At 40.7% G+C, this 17,802-nt stretch overlaps 1 protein-coding gene across 1 annotated transcript; it reads right to left on the bottom strand.

Annotated features, from left to right (window-relative positions):
- Positions 1-1,134: 1,134 nt before the first annotated feature.
- LOC102082227 (A-kinase anchor protein 2) lies at positions 1,135-14,247 on the bottom strand. Its single transcript, XM_005466379.4, has 5 exons — positions 14,013-14,247; positions 13,503-13,712; positions 10,573-11,135; positions 6,883-6,974; positions 1,135-4,411 (listed from the first exon to the last, which is right to left on the bottom strand). Exons 1-5 carry the CDS (start codon positions 14,129-14,131, stop codon positions 4,319-4,321), a joined length of 1,077 nt encoding a protein of 358 aa, XP_005466436.4. The 5' UTR covers positions 14,132-14,247; the 3' UTR covers positions 1,135-4,318.
- Positions 14,248-17,802: the final 3,555 nt, after the last annotated feature.

The following is a 17,802-nucleotide window of genomic DNA, read 5'->3' as shown; positions in this document are numbered from 1 at the left end:
TAAGAAGTTAAGGTTATTATTAGCTTTATTAGTTTTGCCCTTTTTTCGCACCCTTTAGCAATGGACCAGCTAAATGTGATGCAGCAGTCATTTCTTTCAGTATTATCTCAAGTGTTTTTCCTGCTGTGGCATCAACGTTTCTGTTCTTCTTCTTATTATTATTATTATTGAATTTATTTACAACTTTAATCTCAGTCATTATTATTCTTTTCATTTGAAGATCCCTCTTTCTCAGGCTGTTATTGTGTTTTCTACTTTTAGCCACTATGGCCCCAAAATAATGAGATCTTTTCCTATTTCAGACATTTTTTTCAGTTTAGTTTTGCACTAGGTGTTAGGTGTGAGTTACATGTGATAGAAACATTTAAAGTACTCCTGATTGACTCTGCTGTCTGATGTTGACCCATGGCAGCTGGTAATACTTTAGATCAAGGCTGCCTGTGTAGCAGGCAGCGGTTTGACCCAAATGCAGGACTCGGACATAAGAGGCGTAAACTAAAGAATGGTTTTAATATTGAAGATAAGTACAAAGTGCAACTCAAGAATACAAGCACAACCAAATCCACAAATGTTCAGGGAGAACATACTGCAAAGGTGAGCACAGCCTTAAAGGAGCAAACAACAAAGCAGGAGCAAACTGAGGGTATAAATACAGAGCAGGAGGTTAGGGCAGGCTGGTGGGATGTTTTAAACCCTGGATTTTGTCTCTCAGGTGCACTGAAGCTTGTTGCCAGTTTTCAGCATGGACATTTTCAGAATCATATGTTATTATTTTTATATATTGTCATTATATGGAGAGGCCTAAACAAAATGAGATTAGAAATTGTCATGACCGTGTCTGCTGTAAAAGTGTGTGTCCATAGTGATAATCCATAATAAATGTGCTTCATCCTAAACTGAGTGGGTGAGTCCCACCCTGTGAACACAGTGGAAATCTGCAGATCCAGACTCCAGGCTAGCTCTTCTATGCTTTTCTTTTTGTGTTATTTTGAAGCACATTTCTCCTGAAAGTGTTTGGAACTAAAACAAAATCAAGACCAAGTACAGCTAAATATACACATGCAGCAGTTCACATACTTCATTTACTTGGTGTTTCTAGTTGTGTGGTTGATGGAGAATAAAGAAAGGCTGAGCACCACTCAGGAGTTACGCTTTATTTAAGATCATCACACCTTTATTTGGCAATAATAAATGAGTGAATGTGAATGCAAACAAACTAATACACATGAATAACACGTATGAGGAAAACATCTGTGAGTCCACATGAAGATGGGACCCGGTCCCCTTTGCACCAGCTGAGAAGTGCATCTGAAATCTAAATTCAATTTCTTTCCAAAACTAAACAAAATTAAATGCAAAAACAACAAAACTTAAAGTAAAACTGCAGCCAGGTGTGGATGTGGACTCAAATCCTTGATCACTGAGTGTACAGTACAGTGTAATCCAGGTTATAATACAGTATCACAGCAACACAACGTGCTGACCCTTCATCCTGTTCTCACAGAGTGCATTCACACATCTCAGAATTCATAACACAGAGATTTAAACAGCAGTGCAGTGGAATAGGGGGTTAGCAGCTGGAAGCTGATTGGAGGAGATACATCATCATTAGATTGGCCAAAAGAGCCAAATGCGCTGTTAACATTGAGCACTAATATTGCTGCGTGGATTTAAAGGAAAATATTTACTGAGTGAAAAATCTGAACAACATAGTTCCTTATGTGTATTAGTAACTGGCCAGTGTGTTAATCACATAAGACGAAGCATGTCAATCAAGCAGCTAAAAATGGACCTCTGTCTTATTTAAAAAATGACCACCAGCATACTGATCAGAGTGGCTGGTGAAAAATACTCAGTGGGAAATTTTTTTTTTGCAGCCTTCTATTAGAAACCTTTCTCTTTAAGGTAACTAAAGCTTCGGCTTCAATTTCAAGTTCAAATTATAACACCTAGTGTGGAAACAAAGCTTGTTATAGTATCTAACAACTCCTTCAGCACTTGAAAAGTAGTATTACTTTAAGATTATCATACAAAATTGCAAATGTAGCATTTAAATATTAGGAAGGTAGGGCAGAAGGTAAAGAAAAGGTAAGCCAAACTACTATAAACTACACAGTGACTCACAGGTCTAATGTAGTTAGCTAGGTAGTTTGAGGTACTGTAGTATAGTTTGTGCAGTGCAGCACAGTTCAAATAAAGTGATGCCCAGCAATCTGCTGCATTCCTGTCTGGTGATGTGACAGAAAAATCCTGCATTCTGAGCTGACTTGAACGCACCTTTAATCAAACCAGTGGATGTACTCTGAAGTCATACTGCAGAAGCCAGAGCCACTCATGTGTAAGTCTCATGTGTCAGGAGGATGGATTGGTATGCACTCGTGCAAAAACGCACACACCACATGGAAAAATCAGCTTCTAAAAAACATGGAAAGACTTCACGTTTTCAATAATCTTACGTCACAATATGTTATAAACCTTTTACAAATAAAAGTTTTAAGAATTTATAAGCACTGCTCAGTTCATAAATATATGCAGCAAAAATACAATACGATAAATCTCTCTTTGTAAGAATCAAGACAGGAGATAAAAATCTGTAAAAATATCGAGTAGACCTTGTGGTCAGAGCTGTGATGAGCCCTCGCCTCCATAGCTGTGGAGCCATGCACAGACAGTTTGGCCAGGTTGTATCACTCCAAGAGAAGCGTGTTTGTCTGGGGATGATTATAAAGCTCAAACAGCACGGGGACACAGCCATGCAAACGTTGGTTTCAGCTTGAGATCTTTCATCCATTTTATAGATGGAAGTTGTTGGTGAGGCATTAGCTACAAGCTATCTAGCAACATATTCAGATGACTGCTCTCCTCTTTTAACTTTTCCACTTCTCTTCAGTTCCATTAAACACTAATTCTTTTCCTGAGATACATCTTTGTTCCTTATTTGTTTTATTTCAGGATGATACACAGGCTCTATGATGTCCATTTTTTGTATGATGGTGTGAAGTTAACCTAAACTAATCAAACTTATCTACAGTCTAGATAAGAGTAGAATCCTTCCTTATACCTTGGTCTCTTGGGGGATAACTAGGCTCATGATAGAAAAAAGCCTGTGGCACACACAACAACACAGGTTGCACAGCAGAAATTACAGATTTTCTTTTGGTTCCTAAAGTAAAAAGTAAAAAGGCTGTAGGCCAACTACTGAGAGGATGAAAACAGTACAGTTTGGATGCCAAAGGCAAACTATTAATGTTAAAGTTAAAAACTAAAGAGGGAGGATCCATCATGCAAGGGCAAGTTTCCCTTTATGAGCTGCTCTCATCAAGATCATGCAGCCACTTAACAGAAGCTACCTAAACTGTTTAAAACACTAACAGCTTTCCTCAAAAATGGCAAATGTGTGCTGATGAGGGACTAAAGGAAGGTAGAGTGTATATTTAACACACTGATCAGAACCTGTGCCAACAACTGACCTTCATAAAAGAAGCAAAAGCCACCGTAGCACTTTAGGAAACCTGGGACATCCAAACTGTTTGGATCAATGGCTCGTTGTAACACTTCATTAAGGCAGTGATTTTCAAAGTTTGGTGTGGCACCTTTAAAATACGTGAACTGTTATTGTGAAGAAAACAACATGCAACATCATGTCTGCATCTCTGCAATGCATAGCTACAATATTTTCACATATAAAGTCATTAAAGTCGAGCACGTGACTGCCAAGAAGTAAAATTGAAAATCACTGCATTAGAGTCAGTCATTCACATAAAATAGATGTCAATAAATAGTTCTATTAGTGCCTTAGCTCAGCCATATCTAGTTATCAAAGTGCTGTAAATATTATATATCGAGGATAAAATCACAAATGTTAAAATGTGAAAATTCACATTAAATATCACATGTTAAAACCAGTGGGATTATCATTACTGCAGATTAAGACTGATATATACTTACGGTAGTCCTACACCTTTAGGGAATGTGTCCACAGGAATTATTATATAAAAGAAAAAGTGACGTTACAGGCAGATCCAATGTGTCGGACTCTTTTAGATAGTCTGAATTTTAAAGCCACTGAGACATTGTGGAAAACCAGCTCAGGTAAATTACTGAAATCATTGAAACCGAGAAACAGTCCTCTTCTTCTGTGGTGTCCAGGTGAAAAACCCACATTTGAGCAATAACCCATAGCTCTGACAAATGTTGTAAAACACACTGGCTGCTGATACACAGGACTGACTGAGATTTCTGGCGAAACTAAGGAAGAAATAGGCAGGGGACGTCATTTTGGCTTTTAAAATGTCTGACAGCTGAGCAGTACCGTTGCTTACTTCTTCTTCTGATTGGCTAGTAGGGAGGCCTCCCATCGTTGTGCCATGGCATTTTGTTGTCGAGGCACTGAAGAGAGGGAAGGAGGGAACTGGAGGGAGGGGAAGACTCAGCTGAACCACTGGAGCAAAGATGGATGGATGGATGGATGGATGGATGGATGGATGGATGGATGGATGGATGGATGGAAGGATGGAGGATGGATGAATGGATGAATGGATGGATGGATGATGGACGGATGGATGGATGGATGTGAGAGAGAAAGAAAAATGAAGAGAAGATGTAACAGAAATCCTGGATAAAGTGATACAGGTGTAATGGTTCGATGAAATGAGGTAAATAATGAATATATTTGCTAAATTGTGAACTGGTGAATGAAAGCTGCGATCAATCCAACTGATTGATGAGTCAGAAAGTTAAGGTAAAAAAATGAGTGAAACAATGGGTATGACATATACAAAGGGTGAAGTACAAACGACAGTCAGAGTGACATTTTAAACAGCTTCATTACATTCTCTGCTATCATGCACTCTATAAACCATTACTTTGGAAATTACCATTTAACTGTTTGACAGCAACTCTATTTTAAAATAAAATAAGTTTAGAAATCATTTGTTTGTGGCCACCTTAGAAGCCTGCGGAACATAATCTGCTAATGAAGATAGAATAATCATATTAAAGCATTAAGTAATAGTGAAAATTGTTTGAGGCGCATTCATGGTTTAGTCAACTAAGAAAGATGATAAGAGAGGAAGAGCCTAGGTAAAGTAAGCAGTTATTAAAGTTCCTGTATTTGATGCACTTCATATGGGACAGCTATGAATTATTTTTTCTCTGATGGTTAAAATTTTATTTGTGAAGAATTTCTCATTAAAGTTAAAAGAAAACCTCAATTTAGCTCTGACTCTCTGTCAGCCTGGCTCCGGTGCTGAAAACAAACCTGGTGTTGTTCTTGTTATTAGTGACTAGGGCTGCCACGATTAGTCGGCTATCAAAATCGTCGACGACTAATTTAATAGTCAAAGTGTCGTTTGAAGCTTTGTAAGATCCTGAAAGACGCAGGGATAAGTAGTAGGATTTAAGAGTGTAATAACGGACTGAAACAGAAGATGGCAGCACTGCATCTACAAGGATGCCAGCTGCCGTTAAACCCCAAAGAAGAAGAAGCTGTGTCCAGTATCGTACCTGTGTCTAAATTCAGGGGCTGCATCCTCCTGAGGCCGCATTTGTAGGCCGATTACGTCACAGCAACACGACAAAGGCTGTCCAAATTCGAAGACTCCTCCAAATGCGGCCGACAAATGCGTCCTCCTTTTCCTCAGATTTGAAGGATGGGTCAAGTGTATCCTTCGTGGCCCAGTCTATCCCAGAATTCATAGCGTTTCAAACAATAGCGGCAGCTACTTAGTTTTAATATTACTCTTGTTACTCTTTCTGGGTCACAAAATAAACTTTTTACATATTTTGAGGCGAGAATGTAGCTGTGTAAACTTCAAATATCTGCTCGATTTATCGAGACATCACATATTTGCAACAGTGCTCCGACGTTTTCGGAGACGTCTGTTACCCACCAGCTCAATGGCTAGCCGGGGTTCAAGGCACACTAGAGCCGGCGAGAACAGCGAACTCCCAGCAAATCGTTTTCAACCCCCCCGTGATCTTTCGCTACTCAGGTTAAACATGATATATAAGTCACTTAGATAACTTAAAAATATTATTGTTTGGCTTTTTTTAGTGTTTTATTTGTTCCTGAGTAAATCGGTTTGGCTGAAACTGATTAAACAGAAGTGTGAGATGGTCGAGAATTTACTCCAGTGTCCTGTTATATTTTAGATAGCAAGGAGCAGACGGCTGAGTTTATTAAACTCCACTGAGACAATCTGCAAATTTCATTAAAAGTTTAATAAACTATCATCTTGTCTTTATTTTTAGTTAGGACATACCTTACACACTTCAAGCTGTAAGCTAATGATAGTTATATAAGAAAAGACGCATGCTGGTGCAATAAGCTGTACGTTATATGTCCAATGGACACAAGATCTGATTAGTCGACTAATCGCAAAAATAATCTGTGACTAGTCAACTATCTGAATAATCGTTTGTGGCAGCCCTATTAGTGACGAACAGGAAAATGTCCTAACTTCCCAAATGTCTTTTTAAAACTTTTTCAGTGTTTTTACAGGTCAAATAAGGATCCTGTAAATGAGTGCAAAGCCTTAGAAGCTGTATGCTTTCAAAATTTTGTGCATTATATCAGAGACAGTCATCTCTTCTTTTCAGAGGAGCCATGATATCCAGGGTCATAAGCTGTTTGTATGACTTGAAACATAAGATACTGTCAGTGCTGGGGTACTATATATGAACTATATATGAACCTCAAGTGGTTTGATTCAACTGAATAAGATGAAACACGCTCATTTGTATTAGAATGACGCAGACTTGAACGATGCAATGTAACACATATATGGTGTGCATAATGATTTCCAGACTTTGGTGCTGACACAACTTTGTCTTCTACAACAGCTGTAGAGTACATGCATATGTGTGTGTGAGTCTGCCAACCTTGTGGTCACAAGACAAACTGGATCGCTCTATTTTGCGGGTCCTGGAGGGGGATGACGGGGAGGAGACACTTCTGTCTGGAACCACTGACACTGGCATCAAAACAGAGGAAGTTCCCACAGCATCATCAGCATATATGAGTTAGGGCCTGAATTGAGAACTACACAGACTATAAGACATTTTTCTAACATTTCTTTTCAGATCCGGAAACACTTATAGATGCCTGTTGGGAAATTTTCCCAAGATGCCACAAATCATAAAAAAGGGAGTCCTCATCAAAGCCTTTACTGTTGAAGCATACATCAAAGGCACATTTATGTGTCGTATCTGTAACAGATTAACACTGTGCTGTTGACCTGTTTGACTTCAGAGTAATTGTTGTTTTCACTCAGCAGTAAAAGCTGTTACTCTTGGCTGATTTCATTTCCTCCTGAATTAGAAAGATGCTGAGGATAGGAGGTGATAGGCTCATGAAGTCATGTTTACATGAATTTCTTTCTTGTGTGGAATCAAAACACTTTACAGGACTTTCAGAAAACTGTGCAACGTTAAATGGACAGGCTTAGTGACCATTTCTTTCAACACAGAAACATTCCCAGTCCATATGAAAGCATAAAACAAGCATTTGCTTATTAACAGTTTTCTAATCAGCAGTGGTTCACCTGTTCTAGTGGTTTGTGTCGCATCATAAGTTTTTCCTTCTTATTACCCTATCAAATCCCATCATCCAGAAACTGGGATTGCTTTTAGCCAAAAGTTTTTCAAGATCTTTTAAAGACCAATGAGTTTGTAACAAGTACAACACAAATAACAAACAGTGGTTACTGAACCTGGGCAGCCCAAATCTAACTTCTCGGAGGGACAGGTACCATTCACCCACAACAGACTGAGCAATAACAGGTCTGTGATGCCCTTAGATGTGTGAGGCTGCACATTGAGTGGAGAAGCCTCTTGTCTACTCTTTGCCAAGAGGCGTGGATAACCTCACCTGGATTTAGGATTGTAATTGTTTTCCATGAACGAAGAATTTTTAGTCCTCTAGTGGCACTGTCATCTCATTGGAGGGTCACTTTAGTGTTCAAGTAGTAAAAAACAAATAAACATAAGAAAACACCACAAATATTTCCAAAAATGTAGTTTTGTTTTGTTTTTTTAATTTCAAGTATTCTATAAGAAGACAAAACTGCAAACGTGAACACAAATCTTTCCCCCTCACTCTTCACGAACTTAAGCCTTTCATTGAACTTCCACATAAACACACTGGTCTTTCTCTCCAGACACACTGTGTTCATATTTAACAAAATCAAAGTGCAGACATAAGTGTACACATTAGTTTGTGAGTCTGTCACTGAACTAACAGCCAATCTCTCAGCATGTTTGTGCTCTCTGCTCATGTTGTCTTCATATTAAATCATTTTTGGCTTTTTAACATTTTAACATTGCACTCAACAACAAACAAATCCTCCCTAAGAAAAAAGTCACTTCAAACTGCATTAGATTTCCACATGTCAATGCAATTTCTGGGCCATGAGTTTGAGACCCCTGAATGATATTCATATATGATATGTATACTGTATATACTGTATGCACAGGTGAGAGCAATAAAAAAGGTAAATGGACTCATTCCTATATAGAACTTTTTTCCTCTTCTCAAGTGCTTTCTATCTAATATTCACACCCATTCATTCTCCAGTTTATGCACTGTAGTGCAACCTAGGGTTCAGCATCCTTCCCAAAGGACACTTTTGCCAACTGGGCCAGGAATGAAAACACCAATCTTGTAATTAGTAGATGACCTGGGGTCCGTTCTTCGTACCTCGCTAAGTAAGTTAGCTGGATTTGATTGTTGACGATTTCGCGTGATCTTGGATCATTCGGTTCTCCGAAGCTCATCCGGGACTTGCTGTCATAGCAACAGATCCGTAAGCGTAAACCTGCTCGGGAGCAGGCTTACTTTATGTAAACAGGATTAGATCGCGGCCACTCAGGTATGTCCGCTTCATTTATACGAAAGCAACAGCGATATTTCTCCACTGTTTTTCCATAAATAAATATTATCAATGTAACTAAAGATAATGCAGTATTTGATTCTTTTATTGATGTCATACAGATACATACAGGTCATTTCCTAAAAAAAGGGAAATGTACTATTAATCATTCTATTTCATGTATTTGATTATTTCAGATGTAATTCATATTTTAGAGTAGTAATAGTAAAACACTTTGTGTAATCAAGATGAGAGACCACGGCTATAAAAGCGAAGGTGGATTTGGGAAGTCTGTCGCAGCCATGTCCTGTCCGTTTGTACGCGAGCAACCCATTGCGGAAGGTGCAAGATTGATAAGGAGAGTTTTCAGAATTCAGCGGATATTGCGGGATAGACAGGATCCTTTAGCTCAGCGCAACAGTGTGCTCATAGAGAGATATCGATTTTCCCGTGAGGGTATTATTTACTTAACACTCTCTCTCTCTCTCTCTCTCTCTCTCTCGCTATATATATATATATATATATATATATAGAGAGAGAGAGAGATAGATATATATATATCTCCCAACTTACTGTGCATGCTTCAGTCACCCCTTGCATGGGAACAGGTAAAAGTGATGGAGTGTTATGTAAAACTACGCACAAAAAAACCCACAATGTCAATAAATGTCACAGTACAAAAAGCCGGGGTGTGACGAGGGGGTGCAGGACCACCACCTGTCTTTATTTGCTCTGCCCTTTTCTTGGTTGCTGTTATAAACAAACAAACAGATTATTTCAGGGTCTCTTTTTAAGAGACTAAAAGCAATATAAGTGATAAATATTACCATTCTGTAGAATATTCTTATATTTCACTTTTACTTGTTCCCATGTTCTAGAGGGTCCTGTTGTGGCTCTAATGTGAAAGAGGATATAATGTAATATAATATAATAAATTACTTACGAGTTTAATTTGTCAGCAACTTTCTGCCAGCCCTCTCTCCTTGCTTTTGCAGCCTTTGCAGTGTTCCCCTGCGTTTTAATTAAACTCTGAAACTCCTGAAATCCCTCAATCAAGAGTTCTTGCTCTGCTGCCGAAAAATACTGAGCGCGCTCCTTCGACATCTTCGCCGACCAATCAAAGGGTTGCCGATCAATGTTTCTACTATCGATGCGTAGCCCCTTTTAAGCCACCCAGTGATCTCAGATTACTTCATCCAGCTATACTAATCGTCAACAACAGGTGTGTTCGGAGAACCGGATTAGCGAGCTCAAAATTGGCACGATGATTTGATCTTGGATGTGTCATTTGATCTTGGATGTAGTAAGCGAGGTACGAAGAACGGACCCCTGCTCTACCTCCTGAGCTTAGTGCATCACAATACCACAACACACTTGGAAAGACCCTATGACACAATATTTGTGAACCACTGCTGAGAAGGTGATGCACCCACTGAAAACACCCAGCCTGGACACTCTGCACCTCCAGTTTTACTGACTGTAAAAGCTTTGAATGACCTAAATGAACATAAACACTCAGAAATTGTAGAAACTTTAATGTGGACTCTTTTACCTATCTATGCCTAAGCACACTGTCTAACATTCAAACGCATTCAAACACTGACTCATTTGAATATATCTACAATAAAATAAAACGTTTCTAGTATGTTAGGCTGTGTGCTTCCTAAATCATGAGTGTTTTAGCTGTGTGGATGGTACATACCATTGTATGTGACATTATCACTCAGACCCGGAGACACCAACACAGTATCGTACCGCTCTCTCCCTCTCTTCCACTCCTCCTCTCTTTTCCTCCTCCACATCTCCTCCCTCTGCCTTTTCCACTCCTCCTCCCTCTGCCTCACCATCCTGATCTCTTGCTCCACCAGTGACTGGCTGCTGAGTGAGCGCAGCTTGAAAAAAGGATTTGAAGTGAAGGTGCTCTCCTGCGGTTCCACGGACAGTGGGGTGGAGCTTAGGCAGAACTCAGACGCACTGCGAATGATCAGATTGGAGGTCTCTACAACAATGACATTAGCGGAAGGCACTGCATCTGAATTTGCTGGCCAATCGGAAAGGCCGCCGATTGCAGAAGAGAGCAGACGATTCCTGGAGGCGGGGCTAGAGGAATCGGGCTCCAGGATGATGACGTTGTTAGCTGTCATTTCATGGTAGGCAGATCGGGGAAGGGACGAGGAACAGGATGGAGTCGGGGAGATTGAGAGTGTTGGGGTGCGGCAGGCCGGAGGTCTGGGTGGAGATCGTCCTGTCTGCAAGCTGGATGGCCTGCATACAGACAAGAACAATGTGAATGTTGAGTGTTTTGAATGGAGGGTTTTTGGATCATTTTGACAAATATTCAGAATCCTTTCTGAATTATTCTGTCTAAAATGTGTTTCTACAGTAGAACTATCACTCTTCTATGCACTTCTTTTAACTCAATAGGTTGGCTTATTTTGGTTGTAGGGTGATGGGTACAGACAGCAATTTTAGTTCGATTTCACTTTTAAAAAGCTTAATCAAATGATTACCTGCCCAGCAATAGACAAACAAGTACACCCTTCACTGGAACACTAACACTTACATTTGATGGAAGCCAAACCAGAGCTTAAAGAAGAGAAATAAATAGACAAATGCTTGCTATCACAGACACCATGGCAACTTTAATGTCAACTTTTGTTAGGGGTCTGGGTAAAAATGAACATCGATGTGAAAGTGCTGCTAACCTGCATGTTTTCTAATGGCCAGCAGGAGGTAACTCAAGATTCAGCATGCTTAATCCATGGCCTCAGTAAACACTTTCATTATGAGTTTATCGTTTCAGTTTCTCATTGAATAAAATTAATATTATATAGATATTGTAAATGGTGGCCTCCAATAAAGTAAAATAGACAAAAATATAGACACTTTATGACTGACAAGCACATACAAAAGGACAGTGTCCTTATTTCACACTCAGGTCCATCAAAATCACTTAAAAAAATCTAGGTCTAACAGGGTATTCCCCAAACTTGAGTACCTTGCAATCAGAAAAACCCCCCAGTTCCTATTCCTTATAGTTAATCTTCAACTCTATCTACTAGAGATGGACCAATCCGATATTACGTATTGGTATCAGTCCGATACTGACCTAAATTACTGGATCGGATATCGGAGAGAAATAAAAAATGTAATCCGATCCATTAAATATCACGAAAGCACCTCACAAAACTTGCGACATGGCGTAACTCGGCTCATAACCTTAGCACGTCGGAGGTGTACGCGTCACGTGATAGAGCGGCTAGAACAACAAAATTCTCCATGATAACAGAACTGTTGTCAGAACTCTTTGTCCCTCCTTCACGGCCATCCGCGTTGATCGAAGATTGTTGACTTTTGCTTAACCGGGTGAAGGGACACTTTCTCTCGGTTGAACACACACACACACACACACGCATGTACACTGACACAGACCTACACTTACCCCCCCACACCCTCCAAATGCCTTCGAAGCTTATGTCTTCTATGTTGTGAGATGTGATGATTCATGTGCTATGTGCTATGAGGTGTTTTTTTTCTGTTCTCAAATTGATCTCCCTCTTGGAGCTCGGTCTGGGGGGAGTTCTTTTTTCACCTCGTCTTTCCTCATGTTGTGCATTTTTCCATTGTTCGGTTCCGGGTCGTTGCTCGTGCGGCTGACTGGCCAGCAACCTAGCCTGACCTGTCTCCCCAGTGTGATGTTTGTGTATTGTATGTACGGTCGGCAAGGTCAGTCTCTTAATTGCCCCTTGGGGATAAATAAAGTCTTCTGAATCTGAATCTGATCCATCCATCCCTCCATCCATGTATCCATCCATGTATCTAGCCATCCATCCATTCATCCATCTTTCCTTATATTATCCATCCATATATCCATTTATCTAGTCATCCACCCATCCATCCATCAATCCATCCATCCACCTAGCCGTCTACCCATCCATCCATCCATCCATCATCTATCCATTCACCCATCCATCCATCCATCCATCCATCATCTATCCATTCACCCATCCATCCATTTATCTAGCCATCCATCCATCCATATATCCATCCATCCATCTTTCCTTATATCCATCCATCCATATATCCATCTATCCATTTATGTAGCCGTCCATCCATTTATCTAGCCATCCATCCATCCATCCATCCATTCATATATCCATTTATCTAGCATCCACCCATCCATCCATCCATCCATCCATCCATCCATCTAGCCATCTAGCCATCCATCCATCCATATATCCATCCATCCATCCATCCATCTTTCCATCCATCCATATATCCATCCATCCATCTATCCATTTATCTAGCCATCCACCCATCCATTCATCCACCCATCCATCACCCATCCATCTAGCCATCCATCCATCCATCCATCATCAAGGCTGCCCAGACTTCCCTCTACACCTCAGCCACCTCCTCCAGTTAATCCGTAGGAACATCGACACGTTCCCACAACATATAAGAGCTGCAAGGCTTTCAAATGAACTAAAATTCTGTCTAGGTGCATTTAACTGCCTTTGAGATCATAAGGACTGCATTCTGTTGCTATATGAGTTTTTGTGATTGCACAATACTGCAGAGCCAGTTACTGCTGGTGTGTAGTGGTAGACTTGGACTTTTTGGCTGCTGTACCTGGGTATTGCAAGGCCATGTGCAATCATTCCCCTCTCCCTGCGGTGTCGTTCCTCTCTCTCTAGAGTCAATCGGATCTCTCTCTCCACTGCAGTCTCAGGCTCCTCCAGGGTGCTGCGGTATGACGAATCATCCAGACCTGAGTCCTCTGAGCTAGGGGACAGGGTGGAGGACAGAGGAGGTTCCCTGGGCATGGGGATTTGAATTTCCCTTGTATAGGACAGGAGGAAACCACACTCAAGTTCAGAACGATGTGAAACCTACAGCGTTCTAGCTACTTGCTAAGTGCACTGTGTTGGCTGAAGGACTCATCTCGTTAATGTGGTGCATTGTTCTTTGTTTTACGACTGGGCATGAGCCCTGAAAACTATTCCACTGTCACTCTACAGCTTCTGTCAGCACTATAAATTGTATGACACACTTTTAGGCTAAGTCCTTGAAACTTCAACGAAGGCCGTATTAGAAATTATTTACTGTTAGGACGACTAAGACTTCAGTGTGAAGATTTACCTGTGTTTGAGCCGGGGACTGCGAGTGGGGGGATACAGTGACGAGTGGGTGCCCTGGAAGCTCCCCTGAGCTCTCAGTCCCGGTTTTGGGATAGGCTGACCTTTGACCTCTTCTTCCATCTTCTTCCACTGCTGACGGGCCAAAAGAAAGTCCACATGCTCAGTAGAGACGTTTTCACTTTGGGTCTCTTCATGCACGCAGAAATCTACAGGGACCTGACAGGAGAGATTAGATGTGGGGTTAAGCTAAGCATTCTAGCAAACAGCCAGTGACTCTTTCACTCTGGGGTGGGGGAAATGGGTGGGGGCTTCACAGGACACCCTGCTGGGTCCAGTAATTCGCTCAACCAGAGATTATCCACTAGAGCAGTCACGTGATGACACTCAACGCTTTGACCAAGTAAATGACAACGGTGTGAAAGAAGGCCCGTCTGAGTCACCAGACCTACAGCTGGAGTCCGACAGCCAGGCCGGGCGTTTCAGTCAGGTGTTGGTCAGGTGAACCATCTGTCACATGACTCAGACAGGCTCTCCTCCAGACTGTTCTCACTCATAAAGTTCTTTATAAACCCAAACGTTAAGGTTAACAGGTGGAGTTTCCAGTTTCAGTGCAGTTAGTTAAACAACAAAAAACACACTTACTGTTTAAAGGACTGTTGGGATTTATTTCTATCTGTAAGACTAATATCTCATAATTAGCATCACATATCTGTGTTTTGTCTAATACTGTGTCACTCTGATAGCGACAGACTAAGACCCCGTCACAAGAGTGTGGACGAGGTTGTAGTACCTACAAGACAACAAGGCCTTAAATTAGGCCTGATGGAGGACAAGAGGTGGTTGCCATGGTGATGGGTGAAGTGGCATCTCCAAATAAGGAGATGCCCAGAAAGGTGCATAAGAAAAAACGTGAGCCAAAGTTCTGGATCTCAGCCCAATAAGGAGAACCAACGTTTGACCAATCACCTTAGAGTAAGGATGGATATCGTTTAGGTTTTATCCGATACCGGTGCCAAATCGGTACTTATGAAACGGTGCCGGTGCTTAAACGGTGCTCGAACCGGTGCTTAAAGAATGGAGAACACAAACTTTGTCCAAAAACCTCTCATGTTTTTATTTTTAGCGGTCTCTTTTTTTCTGCAAAATGATAAGAACCGTACCAACATATAAACAACATCTGTGCAAAGATTTATGTTTTTAAAGTGAAACAGTGAAAAATTACAGCGCTGTCAATACATGAATATCCAGACGTTGTACAAAAATGTCCAATTTTGGCACACAATTGGACACCATGCCAGTTGAATTTTTTAGGTATTTAAGAGCAGAAATTAATTAATTTTATTAACATGCCTAAAAATGCTTTTTTTAAAAGTAAATTTTTGAAGAATTAACCACACATTTACATGGTAATGGGCCTTTTCTGTGCATGGAGCGCTTAATTGGCCTCTGGCCCTTTAAACTCTGAGGGGCTGTAACTTTGGTTTCTTTTGGTCAATTTGCATGATTGACACCTCTTTTTAATTGTTTGAGCCAATAGAGTCAGTAGTTGCTGCTGACGCCATTTTTAAAGTGGTACACAATCTGCAGACTCTCTCACCGGATGCTCCTAATTTTATTCTTGGTGATTTTAACAATTGTAATCTTAAGAAATCACTGAACAATTTCTTTCAATATGTCACTTGTCCTACAAGGCATAACAAAACGCTGGATTTGTGTTATGGACCAATTAAGGGGGCATATAAGTCTGTGGCTGGACCTGCGCTAGGTTCTTCGGATCACAATGTTATTCACCTCCTCCCTGCTTACAGATCTGTGATTAGGAGGGAGAAGGCCTGTGTGAAGCGAACTAATGTCTGGACAAAAGACAGTTGTGTTGCCCTTCAGGGGTGTTTTGATTGCACTGACTGGTCCTTGTTTCAAGAGAGCACTTCTGATTTGGATGAACTCACTGATGTAGTGTGTAGCTACATCTCTTTTTGCAAAGACTCTGTGATTCCAGTCAGAGAATCTAAGATTTTCCCTAATAACAAACCGTGGCTCTCTAAAGATATTAAGGATCTGATTCTTAAAAGGAAAATTGCTTTTAACGAGGGAGACGTTCCCACTGTGAGAATATTGAGGAAGGAGGTGAGGGCTGCAATAAAGATTGCCAAGATGAGGTACAGAAATAAGAACTCAGCGGTAACAACCTCAAAAGAGCTTGGCTTGGTATGAAAACAATGGCAGGGCTACACACGAAAGGTAAAAGTAGCATTACCTTAGAGGGGTTTACCTCTGACAAACATCTGGCAGACAGTCTTAACAGTTTTTACCTTCGTTTTGAGAACTATGACTGTTCTAGGCAGACCAGCACACTGAGGGAAAAGACTATCACTCCCCCATCAATTTGTATTGATGAGAGGGGGGTAGCTAATCTTTTTAGACACACCAAAAGCAAGAGTCCTGGACCTGACAACAGGACAGGTACTGAGAACTTGTGCTGATCAGCTGAGTGGGATTTTTCACTATATCTTCTCACTTTCTTTAGAGCTACAGACAGTACCTAAGATTTGGAAACATGCTATTATTGTTCCAGTTGCTAAGGGCAGTTCTCCTAAGGCACTGAATGATTTTAGGCCTGTGGCTCTGACTTCTTTAGTGATGAAGACATTTGAGAAGATAATTAAGAAGGAGATTTTAATGCATGTTGAACACCATCTTGACCCCTTCCAGTTTGCCTATAGAGCAGGGAGAGGTGTGGAGGACGCTGTTGTCACACTCCTGCATCTCTTGTATAAGAATCTTGAGGCCCCCCACACCCATGCAAGATTATCATTTGCTGACTTTTCATCTGCATTTAATACAATTCAACCCCTCTTACTTGCTGACAGGCTTTACAATCATTTCAAGCTTGACACTAGTCTGGTCGGCTGGGTGACAGACTTTCTGACCAATAGGTCAAAATGTGTGAGGGTGAATCATGTATTTTCTGATGTGCTCTCCTCCTCTACTGGATCATCCCAGGGTTGTTGCCTCTCTCCCCTTCTGTTCATTCTGTACACAAATGAGTGTCGCAGCAATTTCACGAACAGACACATCCTGAAGTTTGCTGACGACACAGTAATCGTCAGTCTTCTAGTGGGGGATGAGTCAGGCCATGGACAGGTTGTAGATGATTTTGTGAATTGGTGTGATGAGTCCTTCCTTTCACTTAATGTGTCAAAAACTAAAGACATGATTATTGATTTTAGGAAGTCCTCTTATAGCTCATCACCTACTATCATTAAACCTGCCGATATTGGAATAGTTGAGAGTTATAAATATTTAGGTGTGGTACTTGACCATAAACTGTGTTTTGAATCTCATGCTGATGCCACTACTAAAAAAGTTCAACAAAGACTGTTCTTTTTAAGGAAAATGAAATCTTTTAATATCTCATCTGAGATGTTGTCCTTGTTTTATAGAAGTTTTATCGAATCTGTGATGTCTTTTTGTATCGCTGCGTGGTTTGGTAACCTGACGGTGAAGAATAAGAATAGGTTGGGACTTCTGGTAAAAATTGCTAGCAAAATTTCAGGGCGCTGGCAAGATGGACTTTTGGCCATTTACAATAGAAATGTGCTTAGAAAGACTCATTCTATTATTAATTGTGTGAACCATCCACTTCACAGTGAGTTTGAGTTGTTGCCTTCCGGCCGCTGTTTTAGAGTACCTCCGAGGAGGACTAAAAGGCTCCAGGTCTCTTTTATCCCTACTGCGTCTTGTCTCCTTAATGGCAAATAATTGTCCTGGAACTTTCTATCATTGTGTGG

Source organism: Oreochromis niloticus, unplaced genomic scaffold (assembly GCF_001858045.2).
Source record: "Oreochromis niloticus isolate F11D_XX unplaced genomic scaffold, O_niloticus_UMD_NMBU tig00007344_pilon, whole genome shotgun sequence".
NCBI lineage: Eukaryota > Metazoa > Chordata > Actinopteri > Cichliformes > Cichlidae > Oreochromis > Oreochromis niloticus.
This window is presented reverse-complemented; position numbering and strand designations above follow the sequence as displayed.